The 15,955-nt window shown below is 35.6% G+C and overlaps 1 protein-coding gene across 2 annotated transcripts in view; it reads right to left on the reverse strand.

Annotated features, from left to right (window-relative positions):
• The window catches only part of SRBD1 (S1 RNA binding domain 1), a 238,278-nt gene that overhangs the window by 206,449 nt on the left and 15,874 nt on the right, over positions 1-15,955 (reverse strand). For both annotated transcript variants that reach the window (XM_025260955.2, XM_025260954.2), the window contains exons 5-9: positions 11,592-11,758; positions 7,291-7,408; positions 6,091-6,229; positions 1,971-2,067; positions 511-646 (exon numbers count right to left, since the gene is read on the reverse strand). In XM_025260955.2, the coding sequence (XP_025116740.1) occupies positions 511-646; positions 1,971-2,067; positions 6,091-6,229; positions 7,291-7,408; positions 11,592-11,758 (657 nt within the window). The remainder of the gene's footprint in view (positions 1-510; positions 647-1,970; positions 2,068-6,090; positions 6,230-7,290; positions 7,409-11,591; positions 11,759-15,955) is intronic.

Below are 15,955 nucleotides of genomic sequence, written 5' to 3' on the forward strand. Positions count from 1 at the left end.
ATTTTTTTTCTACAAGTTTAAGCAACATTCCACATATAACCTATAACTACAATTAGGATAAGAATTAGTAAAATGAAAAATGAGATTAAAAGACAGATATAATGACTATAATTTATATAACTAGGTGAGATTTCTCATACTTTATTCTAAATCAGGTATCTCTAATTTGTATTTCAAATGGAAAGGATCCAGAATTGAGCTCACATCCAGATCAAATCTTTTCCTGGGAAGGAAAGTCTAATAAGAAAGATCACCTGCCAGAGAGCCAAGATACCTAGTGTTATATTTTTAGCTCTGCTAATAATTCTCAGTATCATTTACTAACTTCTGTGGGTCTTGAGATTCCCATTTGTGAAATGCAGAGGATATAAGAAAATTATAAAAATTTATATGAAGGAAAAAATAGCTGATTGAAAATTCTTTAATTCCTTAGTAAAAAAAGTAATAAACGAATCTGAAGAATTATCATTATTACTACTATCAGCATGAATAAGCAGTTTCCTTATTTACCTGATGATGTTGGATGTTTCTTATATTGCATGAGAAGTTTTGATAGAGCTGAAACTTATCAATATCTTTTTCATTTACTTTTTTTGAGGACACTTTTGCCAAAGATGACTGGATATGAATATATCTATCTTGGCACCTGTTCAGATACACAAGTATTCAACCACAAGTAGTTATTAACATGTATTTCAGTAAAGAAACACATTATACAGAAATAAGATTAGCAAAAAAGTAAACAAGAATTACCAAATAAGATTTTTTTATATATGATGCTCAACTATAAAAATGATACTGACCCATGAAAAAAGGACTCCTCACTTATTCATGCTAGCATAGGTCTAGCATACCTAGCATAGCACAAATCTATTTATATATCAACCCAGTCCTCCTATAAAATATCTAAATGAGTTGAGATACTACCTGCAGTTACCCAAGAGACCAATAACTCTGGCCTAGATATCATCCTTTCCTAACCACTGAGTTAGGGAGTCAGAACCAATTTAAAGCTAAAAAGAGGGGAAACGATAATATGTCAGGACAGCTTCCAACGACAATTTAGAAATTGAACCAAATTTCAGCAGTATGATTACTTATAAAAACACACTTAAAAACCTGGGCAATTCTTCTACTTCAACTCATTTCTATGAGGGCTACTGAGAAAACAGAAAATTTTTCTCCCTTATATCAACAAAAGCCCTGATAAGCAACAGTAGTCAACTGGTTCATCTCCACCTTTGCTCTCCTCTGCACAGCTCACACAGCTAGAGATATTAAGAGAGAGGAAGAACAGACCTCTGCAAAAAAAAAAACCAAAAACTGTCTTTCGATATACAGAAGAAAAGGAAAGACAGAGTACCTAAAAATGGGGTTTTTAAATAATGTCTTTTTTTTAGGAGGCATAAAATCCATAAACCCAAGTAGTGTCTAGGTCAAAAGGTTTTACTTTCTTATAAATTTGTGTGACACTATGGATAAGCTGCTCTCTCCATCACCTAAAATTCATTTTGAGGTCATCACATTTATCCATACCTGATATTACACATTTCCAAGGTAATCCAACCACTAGTAAATACTAGAAATGAGATATTATAAAATTAAGTACATATAAAAAGCAATGCCACCCACTCTAAATAGTTATGAATTGCTCTCTAGCATATACTGCATTATGCAGTGGTTTTTAAACCATGTTCCTCAGAGGCCTCTGCTGAGGTGCTTCAGAATAAGGAGGATGAACAGGCAGAGTTCCAGGATCCATGCCCAGAATTCAATCAAAACAACTTTACTTTTATCTGTTTCATGTACTCGGGTTCTGTTATTTGAACAAAGAATTCTGCTACTAAAAAAATTAAAAAAAATTTTTAAGTCTGAAAGTAAAGTTTTAATGAGCACTGGAATTAGCACTAACTGTGCAACCCTTAACAGCATGTGTCCACAGAGCAGAAAACTCTCCAAGAGTTACTCACAATTTCCGAATGAAGTCAAGTGTGTCTTTGTCTTTAGCAATCATGTCTGCTAAAATATGCTGCACTCCTGTTTCAATATCCTGGAGTGCTGAAAGCCCTTTAGGAGAAGGGTAAGAAGGAAAACAAAAGCAAGAACTAGAGATTGGTTTTTAAATCTATAATTAAATCACAATAAATTTTTTCCAGTCAAAATAAAACCTTAAACCGACAAATTTAAGACAGAAGAATATCATAGCAGTGACAAGCTTCCCTCAGCATTGAAAACAAGCCTCCAGAAACAGTAATACAGGGCCTTAACATACCATATAACCTAGTGGTAAAAAAATGCAAGTCTGGAGCCAGCTGCCTGGTCTAATCCTGGCTCTACCATCTACCAAATGTGTGCTGGGCAAGTTACTTGTCCTCTCTGTGCCTCAGACTCCTATGAAAATGGTAATAATAGTATCTACTTCATGAACTATTTACAAATATTAAGTGTGGTTATAGGAAATACATATTAATAGTCATATCCCAAGGTATACTACTTCATTCCAGTTATAAAAATTTTCCTTTACAAGGAATTTTATTAATATCCCAATTTTGTTTATGAGGCATTTATTCACATTTTCAATACCTATTTGAAATAGGTCTCAAATCTCAAATAAGCACAAAACAAGAGTCATTATGTGGCTGTTCATCTTACAGCTGAACTGTCTACTAATGGTATGTTAAGTTCTCTCTGAGTGCTTTCAGTTTGCTAATTTACAGCAGTGTGTCTTGTATATTATGGTCCCTGCAATATCAGAATATATCAAGAAATCATTTGCAATGCATTCCTTCATTTCTTTTGTCTTTATTGTTCTATTTCCATCAAAGCTTTTTCTTGCATTAAAGCTTCAATTACACAAGCACTGAGTATCATGTTTTTCTAAGAGCACAGATTTAATGAGTAACAGGTACAAAAGACAAAGAGAGCAGGAGGACAGACTTACAGAATAATTAATAAAGAGGAAATAACTTGTTGGGTTGCATTATGATAACTGATCTTAACTAATGATGTAATTGCATTTATTTCAAGGAAATTTGGTAACTGAAATAGGTATCCTATTTACATTTTAAGAGACTTTCCCTATGAGGCAATTTTCAGGAACAATCTTTGATAGGTGGAAGGCTATATATATAAGAACTTTGAACAGCTATGGCACATAGTAAGCAGTCAGTAGATGTCTGTTCTGTGTTAGCTTTCTCACTAGACCAGTCTTTATCCTAGAAAACTACTCACTATGCACTCATTCCTGGGGTCCAAAAGTACCTCAGAGTATCATCACTCAAAGTTTAAGGAGAGTACCAGGGTGAGAAGTCAGTAGTAAAGGGGGAACCTACAATGAGATCAATTAATGAGAGAGAACAGAAAGAGGAAATTACAGATTTGGCGATTAAAACAAAGAGTTTTTGAAAAGTTCACATCATTGAGGGAGATACAATTTGTAAACCTTATGAATTTAATGAACCATATGTAATTAAAATTATTCAAAAGCTCTAGAACAATGGATTGTATAGTCTAAGGACCCTAAAATAAAATTATACTACATACTTGCTAAAAATATAGATTCTAGACTGTGGCATTTTATTGTTTTACAGAGCATCCCAGATGATTCTGATACTCATTAAAGCTTAAAAAAACCATTGGTAGGGAGGTGTATTGAACCACCTCAGAGCCAGAGTGCTTAACAGCAGGTAGAAACATTCAGCCATTCCAAAAGCTGATCCAAATTACAAACCCCCCATCTCAGTCCAACTAGGGAGAGAGAATTGGAAGAGAGTCTTGTGTGTTTTGAAAAAGCACCTTGTCTCATCAGAGAGAATTGTTCATTGGGGCTTAATACAGCCAAGGATAACAAGAGTTCAAAAAGTTTAGCACCTCAGTAAAATCAGGAGAAAATAATGTCCAGAGAACCAGAAAATCATATCCCTTGCCTTGCAGTGAAAGCTTTACAGCCACATGCTCTTCAAACCTCCACAATTAAAAAACTGAACACTTCTCCTCAGCTTATCTGCACTAGCACCATCTCATCTTACTTACAAAGGGGCAATTAGCTACTCCTCCTTGTACAGGGATATTCTGGATCTTCTAGGATGTAGTCCATTTGTAGCACAGGCTATCTTTCTGATTCAGACCAATTCTTGTTGGTCTGTGGTAATTAAAAGTGCCTCCCATGTTGGGGGGGTGGCGACACTGAAATATCTGGTTTCTGAAATACTTCTTTGAGGAATGATGGCAATAAGGAAAATACTTATTTAGAAAAACAGTAAGGAACAGAGAGTGATAATGAGGATGTATGTGGCATAAAGAAGGAAGAGACAGAAGGGAAAAACATTCCAAGCAAACTTTGAAAAGCAATTCAAAGTTGTTTAGAATTGATTATAATACTATGTTTGTGATTAGAGTAAAAGAAAAAGGGAGAAAAGAAAAGCAAACAGAGAAGTTCTGGTATGTGTGCTAGATGGGTTCTGGGATATGTAACTGTGCTGGGCCTGACCTACCCCATTATCAGAAGTATCACCTAGTGCTCATCATCAGATAGTGCATGAGCATCACCCCACAGGACAATTAAAAGATACAAGGTTATCAGACATACTGAATAGGATTTCAGTATGTGTGTGAACTAAGGAAAACTTTGTACCAGAGGAGGTGAAGAGTAGAAGGAAAGGAAACAGACCAGAAGATAAAAATAAAACAAACCATAAATCATTGTGCATCTAACATTTTGAAAGCTCCAACATTTGTAATAAAACATACCAACACTGGGCTCAGATAGTTTCCACTGTGGCTAACCTCAATGCTTGGTTAAATAGTTGCAGCTAACATTAAAATATTAAAGTTGCAACTATTTGAAAATATAACAGAAAATACACATTAAAAAATTAAACTTGAATTTTACTCATTTCAACCCATTTCTAAATTCAAATAATACAAATTTGCTTTTTCTTATCATTACTGCCCTTTTCAATACAGATATTAAGGTGGGTGTATTTGGGTATGAGCAGATATTCATATTTTCACAGACACACATACTCCATTTTTCCAACTGCAAATCTGTATTTGCCAGATTATTTTTTAAAAAAACACAGGTTTCAGTACGCTGCTTCTCTACAGTTTAGTACATCCTGCAGATTTTGTTACCAGAGACTGCCCCCTACAGACAATCTCCCAGCCTAAAGAACAGAATGTCAAAAAGAACTAGAATGAGAGCAGTGATCCCTAGAGCATCAATCTCCCCATTCAATCCTGTCAGAGCACTCCCTGAAAAAAGCCCCCACTCTTACTTAAAAAGCTCTCACTTCAAGGCTCATTTTGACAATAAAACCAATATACCTTGGCATGTATCATTTGCACTTTTCTTGGGTTTTTCTTAGAAATATCGCTCCTTTACCCCTTTCCTCTTTCATCCTTTCCTGTACATGTACACACAGGGAGATACGAAGATACACTTCAGAAAAAGACAAGCATTTTACCATGGAGAGCAGAAGTGTGGGAATAGGACTTTCTTTTACAATTCATGTCTGTCTGAATTGTTGAAATTCTTTCTAAAGAGAAGATATGCCTTTTTAATTGTAAAATCTTTATAAGTTTTTAGAAATAGGATAAAGGTTTTAAAAGAATATAGGAATATCTGCATAATCTTGGATGCAAAGGGAATTCTTTAAAAAGAAAAAAAAGCAATTATCTTAAAAGACAAGATTAATAAAACTGAAAAGATAAATAAATTAACTATGATAAAACTAAGACTCTATTTACCAAAAGATACCATAAACAAAGTGAAAAGAGAAGTTGCAAGTTGGGAGGAAAGATCTGTAACATATATAACTCCAAGAGAGAATATCTAAAAAATACTCACAAATTAATAAGAAAAAAGAGAAACAACACAACAGAAAAATGAGCAAAAGACAAGAACATACACTTTATCAAAAAAGGAAAGCTAAATGGCTAAGAAAGAGATATACTGGGATTTGTTTTATTAGAATAATTTGCCCTTTATATGCTATATTATTCTTTTGTATTACTTAATGAAACAATTTTTTAACCTAAGTTTTTAAATCAGAAAAGAAACAGGAGCGACCTCTTTAAACAATTAAGTACCTTTCACATTGGGTTTAATATAAGAGAGAAGACTCAGCTCCCCTGGATTCTCCAGCAGTGTCCTGGCTGCTCCTTCTAATCCCAGCTGCTTTGCTCTCTGGGCTTTGGTGCCTTTGCTCCCAGTTTTATATGGCGCTGACTAGGGTAAAAAGTCAGAAAGCATACCAAATCAATACATTTTAAAAAGCAAAAGTTAAAATTAGGACACAAAACGAGAGGACATGCAAGAATGCTAAAGACATCCTCTTTTCAATTCTTTCTTCTTCCTTCAGAGAGGAATTAATACTAACAAAGAATACAAGATGTATAAAAACAGTTATTCCTTATCAAATGCTTTATGCTTTCCTACATGCTTACAGTTAGCTATTTGCTTGGATTCATTCCCTTTACAAACTCAATGCTTGGGCTGCAAGGACTACAAGTTCTCAACTCAAGCAAGCTCCTCTAAAACATGTCCACACACAATGCTTCTACTTCTGAGTACATGTTCACTACTCAACCCACCTCCACCTGGCTTCTCTTTCCATACACCTTGCTGAAAGTGGTATCACAAAGAGCCATAATGATCCCCTAATTACCAAATAAACATTTTTCAGTCCTTATCTTGCCAAAACTCCCTGCTATATTTAATTACTTAAGACCACTGATCATTACCTCCTTCTATGACTCTCTGCCTCAATCCCATGGGTACCTTATCTCCTGATTCTCTTCATACTTCTCTCATTATTCTTTCCACGTTTCCTTCTTAGGCTATCCCTTCCTCTATCCATGCTTCAAAAGTTAGTTTTCCTCAATGGTCTACCCTGACCTGCTTACCCTATGATCTTTCCTTGAGTGAACTCTTCCATTTTCATGGCTCCAAATACCAACTACATGCTGAAGACATTCACATCTGTGTCTCCAGCTTAGCACTCTCCCTCAAGCTTCTCATTTCTGTTACCTACTCTTTTTCCTTACTCGACTGGGAATTCCTTGAAGACAAGGATTATATATTAGTCATCTTTGTAAATCCAAGTGCCTAGCACACACAAAAAAAGGCTTAAAAGATGTTTACTGAATAAAGAATATTTTGTTGAATTAAATAACGATGGTGGCTGATGACTCTGTGGCTTTTTATTTCTAGCTATTTTTTAACTATAAAAAGACACAAATTATAATATATTCAGGTAGGTATTACATTAAATAAAAAGGGTTCCTTACCACGTGTTCTAGTTCTTCAAAAGTCTTACAGTTCAGCAAAGCTTTTAACAGGCACTCAGACATCTTGCCCTCCTTTTTAATTTTTTGGATTGTACTATGAGCCTTCTTTGCAACAGCCCTGAAAATAAAAATTTTTGTAATATATAATAATATCGATATTATGGGCTTCCTTTTGGCTCAGCTGGTAAAAAATGTGCCCACAATGCTGGAGACCTGGGTTTGATATTATATTGATATATTATATTTTAACACTCAGATCTCATTGAAGTTTCACCAATTGTTCCTATAATGTCTTTGATACTGAATTCAGCTAAGAATGAGTTTTATGTAATTGCTATGTGTCTACAATCTCCTTCAAGCTGAAACAGTATTTTAGTCTCTCCTTGGTTTTCAAAATCTTTTTATTTTAGAATATATTATTATTAAAACCTCTCATCCTATTTTATTACCTGTTATTATTTATAATCTCTGTCTAATAATAGTACTGATAAAATAACAGGCAGAAAGTTAGAGAGATGATAATATTAATTAGTAAAAATGATTGATGGAAAAGAAAACTAAATCTACTTATGAAAAAAAAACAAAACCCAAAGGCAGCAGATTGTAAGTTAAACAGGAAGAAATATGCAGTCCTTCAATCACACCTCTCTGTGTCTTTTACATTCCTGATAGCCCAAGACTGCTTTCAGAGACTGAAGTCTACCAGGATCACTTTGACAAAAGGCCAAGGAGCCACTCACTTGCATATAAGGGAGAGGCGAGGCATCTTCAGAGGAAGTTTACTGTCCATAACCATAGTCATTTTTTAATTCACTTTTTTAACAGGGACTCTCAGTAAGAAATATATTTTACCCTGCAACCCAATATGTACACATATAATTTCATATTCATTAGGTTTGTGCAAAAGTAACTGGGGTTTTCAACCACGAATTTTAAATCATTATAACTAGGCTCAAACACATCTTTATTAATCAAAATAGGAACCATTATAATCAACACATTTTTATCAATGAGAAATAAGCCTGCTCTTTTGTGCAGCATAAAAATCTGTGCTTTGGGATTTGACAAACTCAAAAAGCATTTTCTGTCTCCTGCTGGTTGTGGAAGCATTTTCCCTGCAAAAGTTGTCGAGATGCTTCAAGAAGTGGCAGTCGGTTCGTGAGAGGTTAGGTGAACATGCTAAATGAGGCAAAACTTCGTAGCTAATTCATTCAACTTTTGAAGTGTTGCTTGTGCAACGTGCAGTCGGTTGTTGCTGCAGAGAAGAATGGGGTCCTTTCTGTTGACCAAAGCCAGCTGCAGGCATTGCAGTTTTTGGTGCATCTCACCAATTTGCTGAGCATACTTTGCAGATATAATGGTTTCACCAGGATTCAGAAAGCTGGAATGGATGAAACACCACCAGACAGTGACCATGACCTTTTTTTGGTGCAAGTCTGGCTTTGGGAAGTGCTTTAGAGTTTCTTCTCAGTTCAACCACTGAGCTGGTCGTCACTGGTTGCCATATAAAATCCACTTCTCATCACACGTCACAATCTGATCAAGAAATGGGTCGCTGTTGTGCACAATAAGAGAAGAAGAGAAGACAACACTTCAAAACAATGATTTTTTTTTAATTTTTGGTCAGCTCATGAGGTACCCACGTTATCAAGCATTTTCACCTTTCCAATTTGCTTCAAATGTATCAAATGACCATAGAATGGTCGACACTGAGTTCCTCAGCAATTTTCTCACATAGTTTTAAGAGAATCAGCTTTGTTGGTCCTCTCAGTTGGTCATCGTCAACTTCCAATGGCTGGTCACCACACATCTCAGCTTCAAGGCTCTCATCTCCTTTGTGAAAGTTCTTGACCTACCAACACGCTACACGTTCGTTAGCAGTTCCTGGGCCAAATGCATTCTGATGTTGCGAGTTATCTCCACTGCTTTATGACCCATTTTGAACTCAAATAAGAAAATCGCTCAAGTTTGCTTTTTTCTAGCATCTTTTCCATAGTCCAAAATAAATATAAAATAAACAGTAAGTAATAAGTCATCAGCAAAAAAACATAAAGCGAGACATGCACATTAAAAAGATGTATAGAACAGTCTTTTGGACTCTGTGGGAGAGGGACAGGGTGGGATGATTTGGGAGAATGGCACTGAAATACGTGTAATATCATATATGAAACGAGTCGCCAGTCCAGGTTCGATGTACGATACTGGATGCTTGGGGCTGGTGCACTGAGGCGACCCAGAGGGATGGTATTGGGAGGGAGGAGGGAGGAGGGTTCAGGATGGGGAACACATGTATACCTGTGGCGGATTCATTTCGATATTTGGCAAAACCAATACAATATTGTAAAGTTTAAAAATAAAAAAATTAAAAAAAAAAAAGATATATAACCATAACCACATTTATTAAGAATGTATTTCAATATCAAACAGCAAATTTCAACAATGCAAAAACCACAGTTACATTTGCACCAACCTAATAATAAAGTTATATAAACACATGATAGTTTCATCAAACAATATTTACCTTTACTACAGAAACTGCACTCATATTTCCTATTCTCTATTTCATTTTTGTTAAAGTGGTAATGACCCACTAAATTAGTTTCATTACTCATTGATGAGTAGCAGTTAACACATTGAAAACCATGCTCTAGTCATAGAAAAAGCTTAAGAAAAACAGATACCATACCTAATTACCAAAAAGAAATCTCTGTATGACATAAAAAGATCTTCTAAGTCACTACTAATCATTGCCACACTTACTAAGAGAAATAATCCTCTACTAATATTTAATGTATTCCTTTATTAATAGATGTCTAGAAATTGAATTCTGTTGTAGCCGAAATGCTTTTTAGAGAAAAAGAAAATAATAATAAATAATGGTAATCTTGACATAAAGCTCCTATCTGTCCCTCACTCAATAAAAAACTAATTGGTAGAATACTTTTAATTTTTTTTAAGTAAACTATTCCTGCTTTTTTGTGACACTCTCCCCAATTCACACCCCTAAATCCTTAAATTTTCTTCATTACTTTGCCTTCAACCAAACAGAGAGCTTACTTCAGAATTTGTAAACTGCTGGACTTCTAGACGTGGCCTGTAGATGATTTTGCTTGACCTACAAAATTTTTTACATCAAAATTCAGATTACTGGTTTTTTTCAAAAATGGGAAGATCCAGCAATTTGAGTAGAAAAGACTGCATACTATGATCTGTTGGAGATGAGCAGTGGTTGGCCCTCTTAGGATCTGTCATCTCCGATTTGCAGCCCTTTATGCTTGATTATATTAGACTAGCCCTGGAAGATCTGACTCTGAAACCACTTGATTAAACTGTCATTTATACTTCTGGGTTGGCTAATTGATTCTGCTTCTCAGTGAACTATAACTTTCAACATATTAGCATTTGAGTCCTCCTGGCACCAAAAGAAATTCCACAAAAGGGACAGAAATGTTAGTGAGATGCAAGTCCCTCCAAAATTATTAGGCTTGTTCTATTAATAAAAATAATCCTTAGCGCTTTTAGAATGGCTTGATGGTAAGATTATATCCAATTTAAACCAGATCCTTGTTAAAGAACACAGGTATCAACAACACAGAACCTGGCAAGTAGGATACATGTAGTAAATAAATGAATGGGGAAGAGTGTTTAAATAAACTCTACCAAATAATATAGTTAGATACTTATAGTCTCTGGTATGCTTATTTCTGAGTTCTTACAATAAGTCCACAGGAATAATATTTTTAAAGGGTGTTTTCCATTCTATAATCATAAACAAGTTACAATCCACTACCATTAAATTACTATATCCTTTAAAAGAATAGAAAAGGGAAATATACATTATTTCCTAGCAAACTTGATACTGTCAAAGAACTCGCCTTTTAATAGGGACTTTAAAGTTATTAAGAGGACAGTTTTACAAAAGCTATTGAAGATTTAGATCAAACTGTATTTTCCTGAGTTTCCTGCTGGTAGTTCTAATTTTGCATTATGCAAAATCACTTCTGTGAGAGAAGATGACATTCAAACTCATATTAATAATGCAAACAACCTTTTGCAGATTCATGCCCAAGCTTTGCATGAACACACCAGCAGAGGGACTCTGAATACCTCTAAATAAGTAAAATGAAGTTGGCTTTCTCTTTTAGGAGGGGATTGACTATATTCAGATTACAATAAATCAAGAAAACAAAATATCGGCACTGTTAAAATATACTATCACTCTCTTTCTCACTGCTTCCCCTCATCAGCTCACATACCCTCTTTCCCCTTACACAAAGCTCACCCCTGCCCAGGTTTCTTACCGTAGCTCCTCTAGAGTTTGTTGAACTTCTCTCAAGGAATCAGCATCAAGATTATTAATAAGCTCTCTTCGATAACGTATAATGAAGGGAATTGTGTTATCATCATTAAAGAGACGGATAATATTGGCACAAACCCAAAGTTCAATATCAGTTCTCTCCGATAAAACCTGCAAATTAAGCACATTTAGTGATTTAAAACCCTGAAAAGTAAACATCTATAATATATGGTTTAAAATATAATATCAAATAATGTTTTCCAGTCACTTAGAAACTAACTGCTGTGGTTTTTAAAAAAGAGAATTGCATGAAATATAGAATATATATTGATAATCACAGAATAGTCATTTCACTAATTCAATAAAACCCAATAAAAACCACTTTGTATCATCCAAATTCTACAGGGCTCAATGAGATATGCATTTTTAACCTTTCAGATTGGCATCAAAGATTAAAAAGTTGGTAACTCATTGTATTGGCATAAATGATGGGAAAAGGCACTTTCAATTATTGCTAATGAGAAAGTACAATGCTATAACCTCTGGAGGAAGAACAATTGGCAGTATTTATCAAAATTTATAATGCATAAACTCTGTGATCCAGCAATTACACTCCTGGGAATTTTGTTGACATATTCATACTTCTGGAAAATGATATTTATTTACAGTGATATTTTTTGAAGAACTTTTTCTAGTATGGTAGAAGTCAGCAAAAACCAGTCTACAATGGGGAACTGGTGAATAAATTATACACCCATGGAGAAGAATACCATGTAACTTACTCTTGTATGATCTGATATGGAATGAATTACAAGAACTTGGAACATGGCTTATTTGGGGGAAAGGTAATTGGTTGACTTAGAGCTAGGGCAGGAAGATCCTTCTGTGTCTTTGCCATTTTCTATGATTCCCATTTACCACATATTCAAAATAATTATTTTTTTAAAAAGTCTATAGGTCTCAGCAAAAGGCACATGTAAGCAGAAAAGTTCAGAGAAGTCAGCCTGGAGAACAGAAAAAATAAAATCCAATTTCAGTCACTGTTCTCAAAACCTAAGTGGATTTTTAAAGTAAAGCATGAAAGGTATATGTTTTATTATTATTTCAATCCTACTGCTCGAGATATGCCAAAAATTAAAGAAAAATTCAAAACTTATTAAAGAACTGTCATTATCAACTTGTCAACAAAATCAAGGCAATATATAAAACAGACTAAATTTCAAAACAACAGATGAAATAAATGGCTGAACTCCAGAGACTATTGAGGATACTTTCATTCCTCTGTGTACCTGAAATCCTTTAGGCCTACATCTTATTATGCACTCTGATGAATTAACACCAACTCTCTGGTGAGAAAGTCAGCTTCATATCTCCAGCCCTTGCTCTCTTCCGCATGAGCTCTGGACTCATTTAAGTAAGCTACCTGATGTATTCTCTTGAAAACCTATTAGGCATCTCAAACTGCATTCATAAAAGTATTACTCTTCATTTCTTCCCCACAACCCAGATTGTCTTCTACTGTTCTTGCAGGCTTCCCAGGTAGCACAGTGCTAAATAATCCACCTGCCAATGCAGGAGGTGCAAGAGACATGGGTTTGATCCCTGGGTCAGGAAGATCCCCTGGAGTAGGAAATGACAACCTGCTCCAGTATTCTTGCCTGGAAAATTCCATAGACAGAGAAGCCTGGCAGGCTACAGTCCGTGGAGTCTCAAAGAGTCGGACACAACTGGGCAACTGAACTGAACTGATTCTCATTTTACAGATATAAAAACTGATGCTCAAAGAAGTCAAGTAAATGGCCAAAAGTCCCACAAGCTATTTACTCCTCTTTGAAAATTTGATTTGTGGGCAAAGCAAGATGATATTCTTCAGGCAAAAGTACAAATTAATCAAGTTGTCTCACTTCTCTTCCTGAATCCCACTGCAGAGGAGACATGGTGCCGTCATGGTGTCCAAAACCCCTAACAAAATGGCCTTCTCTCCAAGTGGCCTGAGAATTTACTCTTCAAAGTCTATATTCCCATCTTCTCAGTTAAAAAAGAAAACTTCTGGGTATCAACAACTAAACTATTGCTTTAATAATCCAGGCAGCATCTGCAGTTTAAAATAACTTATATTTAAATTAAATAACACTTAAATGACTAGCACTGAGAGAAAGAATTTTTTATTCTTTCAAAAATCAAACCAGCAATTGGATACTCCCTTCTGAAATGCTCTCTTACTGCTGTTTTCTTCACCCTAACCTATTGACTTCATTACATCACTTATTTTACCACACAAATAAGTTTCCTAAAGACTGCAAAAGGAAAAACTATGTATGATGTTAGAAGTCAGAAGAGTGGTTTTAGGAAAGGGGACACAGGATTGAGAAGGGGTATAAAGAGATTCTAGGCTGCTGGTAACGTTCTGTTTCTTGATCTGGAAGCTTATTACACGGTTACATTTTTGAACACTCATGAGGTGTATACTTTAGTACAATTTTCTCCATATATATTTCAGAAAGTTTGTTTTAAGGCCCATAATAAATACCTCCAGCTAAATTATGAAAAGCAAGGGTCAATCCAACTGTTTTTACTAAATTCCTCCTAACAAGTGACACATGCTTATGTGTAAAAGTGCTGTGAGAAAGTTAATTCAGAGACATTCGTCTCCTTCCCACTTCTTTCCCCTATTCTGTCACCCCGTGGTCTTCCTCACCCACATATTTCCACATCATCTCTTGCAAGAATGGGGAAAATGGCTAATAAGTAGGTTTTACTCACTCTTCTCCCCTGATTTAGCAAACATTACTAATATATTGCATATGGCTCCTCTACTCCCACCTCCCTCAAAATAGACTACATAACAGCAATCACCACTTCAGGGCATTTAATGTTCTCAAAAACTGCTTGTAGCTAGTCATCTCTTCAAATTCTTATAAAGGTTATGGTATTCACAATATATTTGCTTAATGATATAATATACTTTAACAAAAACTAATTTCTTAAGGCAACCACATATTTGCAGTTTGCAGAAAAGCAATGAAGTAGGTTGTTTCTCCCCAAGGAGTCTGGTGATCCCAGAACCTGATTAGGAAATAGATACAAAGTGTATCTTTATAGGTAAAGTCCCTCCCCAGATGAGACAGTGATGCTCCTGAAAAAGTTATGGAACTTTAGAGTTGGAAAAAAAAAAAAACACCTTGAAAGGAAAAAGTTAAGAGGATCAAGGTATCATGGTGGGCAGGGTCCATGGTCCTTAAAATGAAGGAAATATAAATAACATTTCCCTCATGTTCAAGACAATAATTCCTATACAGTTAATTTCCATCAACCATTCCTTACTAATGAGATACTTGTCAGAACTTCCCCAAAGAACTTGGGCAAACGTTTCATTTTGTGGCAGTTAATATGTATACCACAGGCATTTCATTGAGTCTCACTCAAATGTTCAAAGCCTTCCTGATTGTCTTGCTGATTGACTTGGCACTGCTGACCTTCACTCTGCTCTTCCTGTTTCCCTTTAACACCTGCCACTATTCTCAACCATGTTTGGCAGATAAAATGATTCTCTCTCCTGCTAATGGAAAATAGTATAGGACAGGAAGTCCACATATATGACAAGATTTAAAAGTAATTCAAGATTAGACAAGGATAACTGTATCTGGTTAAACCCTTTAAAAACCCCAACAAGTAAGTCACACCTAAAGTTCCCCAGGCAATTTTCCTAAACCCATCTAGAAAATGCTGAGCTTACTAGTGGTCCTCAGGATGCTCAGAGAAGGTCGCAGCTGAGCCAACCACTTCTCCCAACTCGCATGCAACGGAGTGGCACATTCTGAGAACAGGCTTGTTTGAGCTGCCAAAAATCACTATTAATATAAGGAGAAAAGATACTTAGAATTGAAAGGAAAGACAAGCACATTCATACTACCCAGATAATATGGTCAAAGGCCATAAAATAGTTCTCGACCTGAAAGCTTGCTTCCACTTGATATTCAAACATCTCATGGACATTCTTGCTACCGATTTACAGATGAAACTTTTACTCCTGGCTGCTCTTCTTCTGCCACTCACCCTATGGCAGCTGGGAACCTGTTCTCACTGTACACTTTTCCCTCCTCACTAGCTAAAACTAATGGTAAATGAATTGTGGGGCTGTCCTCTCCCACCTTTCGTAAAGAAGTAGGGAAATCTGATCTGCTTTCTGATCTGCCAAGAGAAAACAACAACTCAAACACAGAAGGGGTGAAAATGGGTGATCATGAAATCTCTGAAATAGAGAAAATTGAGAAAATGGCTTCCTCAAGTTCTCAGTTTTCCAATTTCTGGTTCAAGGCCTTAGGAGACTTGATCACGCTTTGTTTTTGCATTCTTCGAAAGGCCCCT

The sequence above is a fragment of the Bubalus bubalis genome, chromosome 12 (assembly GCF_019923935.1).
Source record: "Bubalus bubalis isolate 160015118507 breed Murrah chromosome 12, NDDB_SH_1, whole genome shotgun sequence".
Lineage (NCBI taxonomy): Eukaryota > Metazoa > Chordata > Mammalia > Artiodactyla > Bovidae > Bubalus > Bubalus bubalis.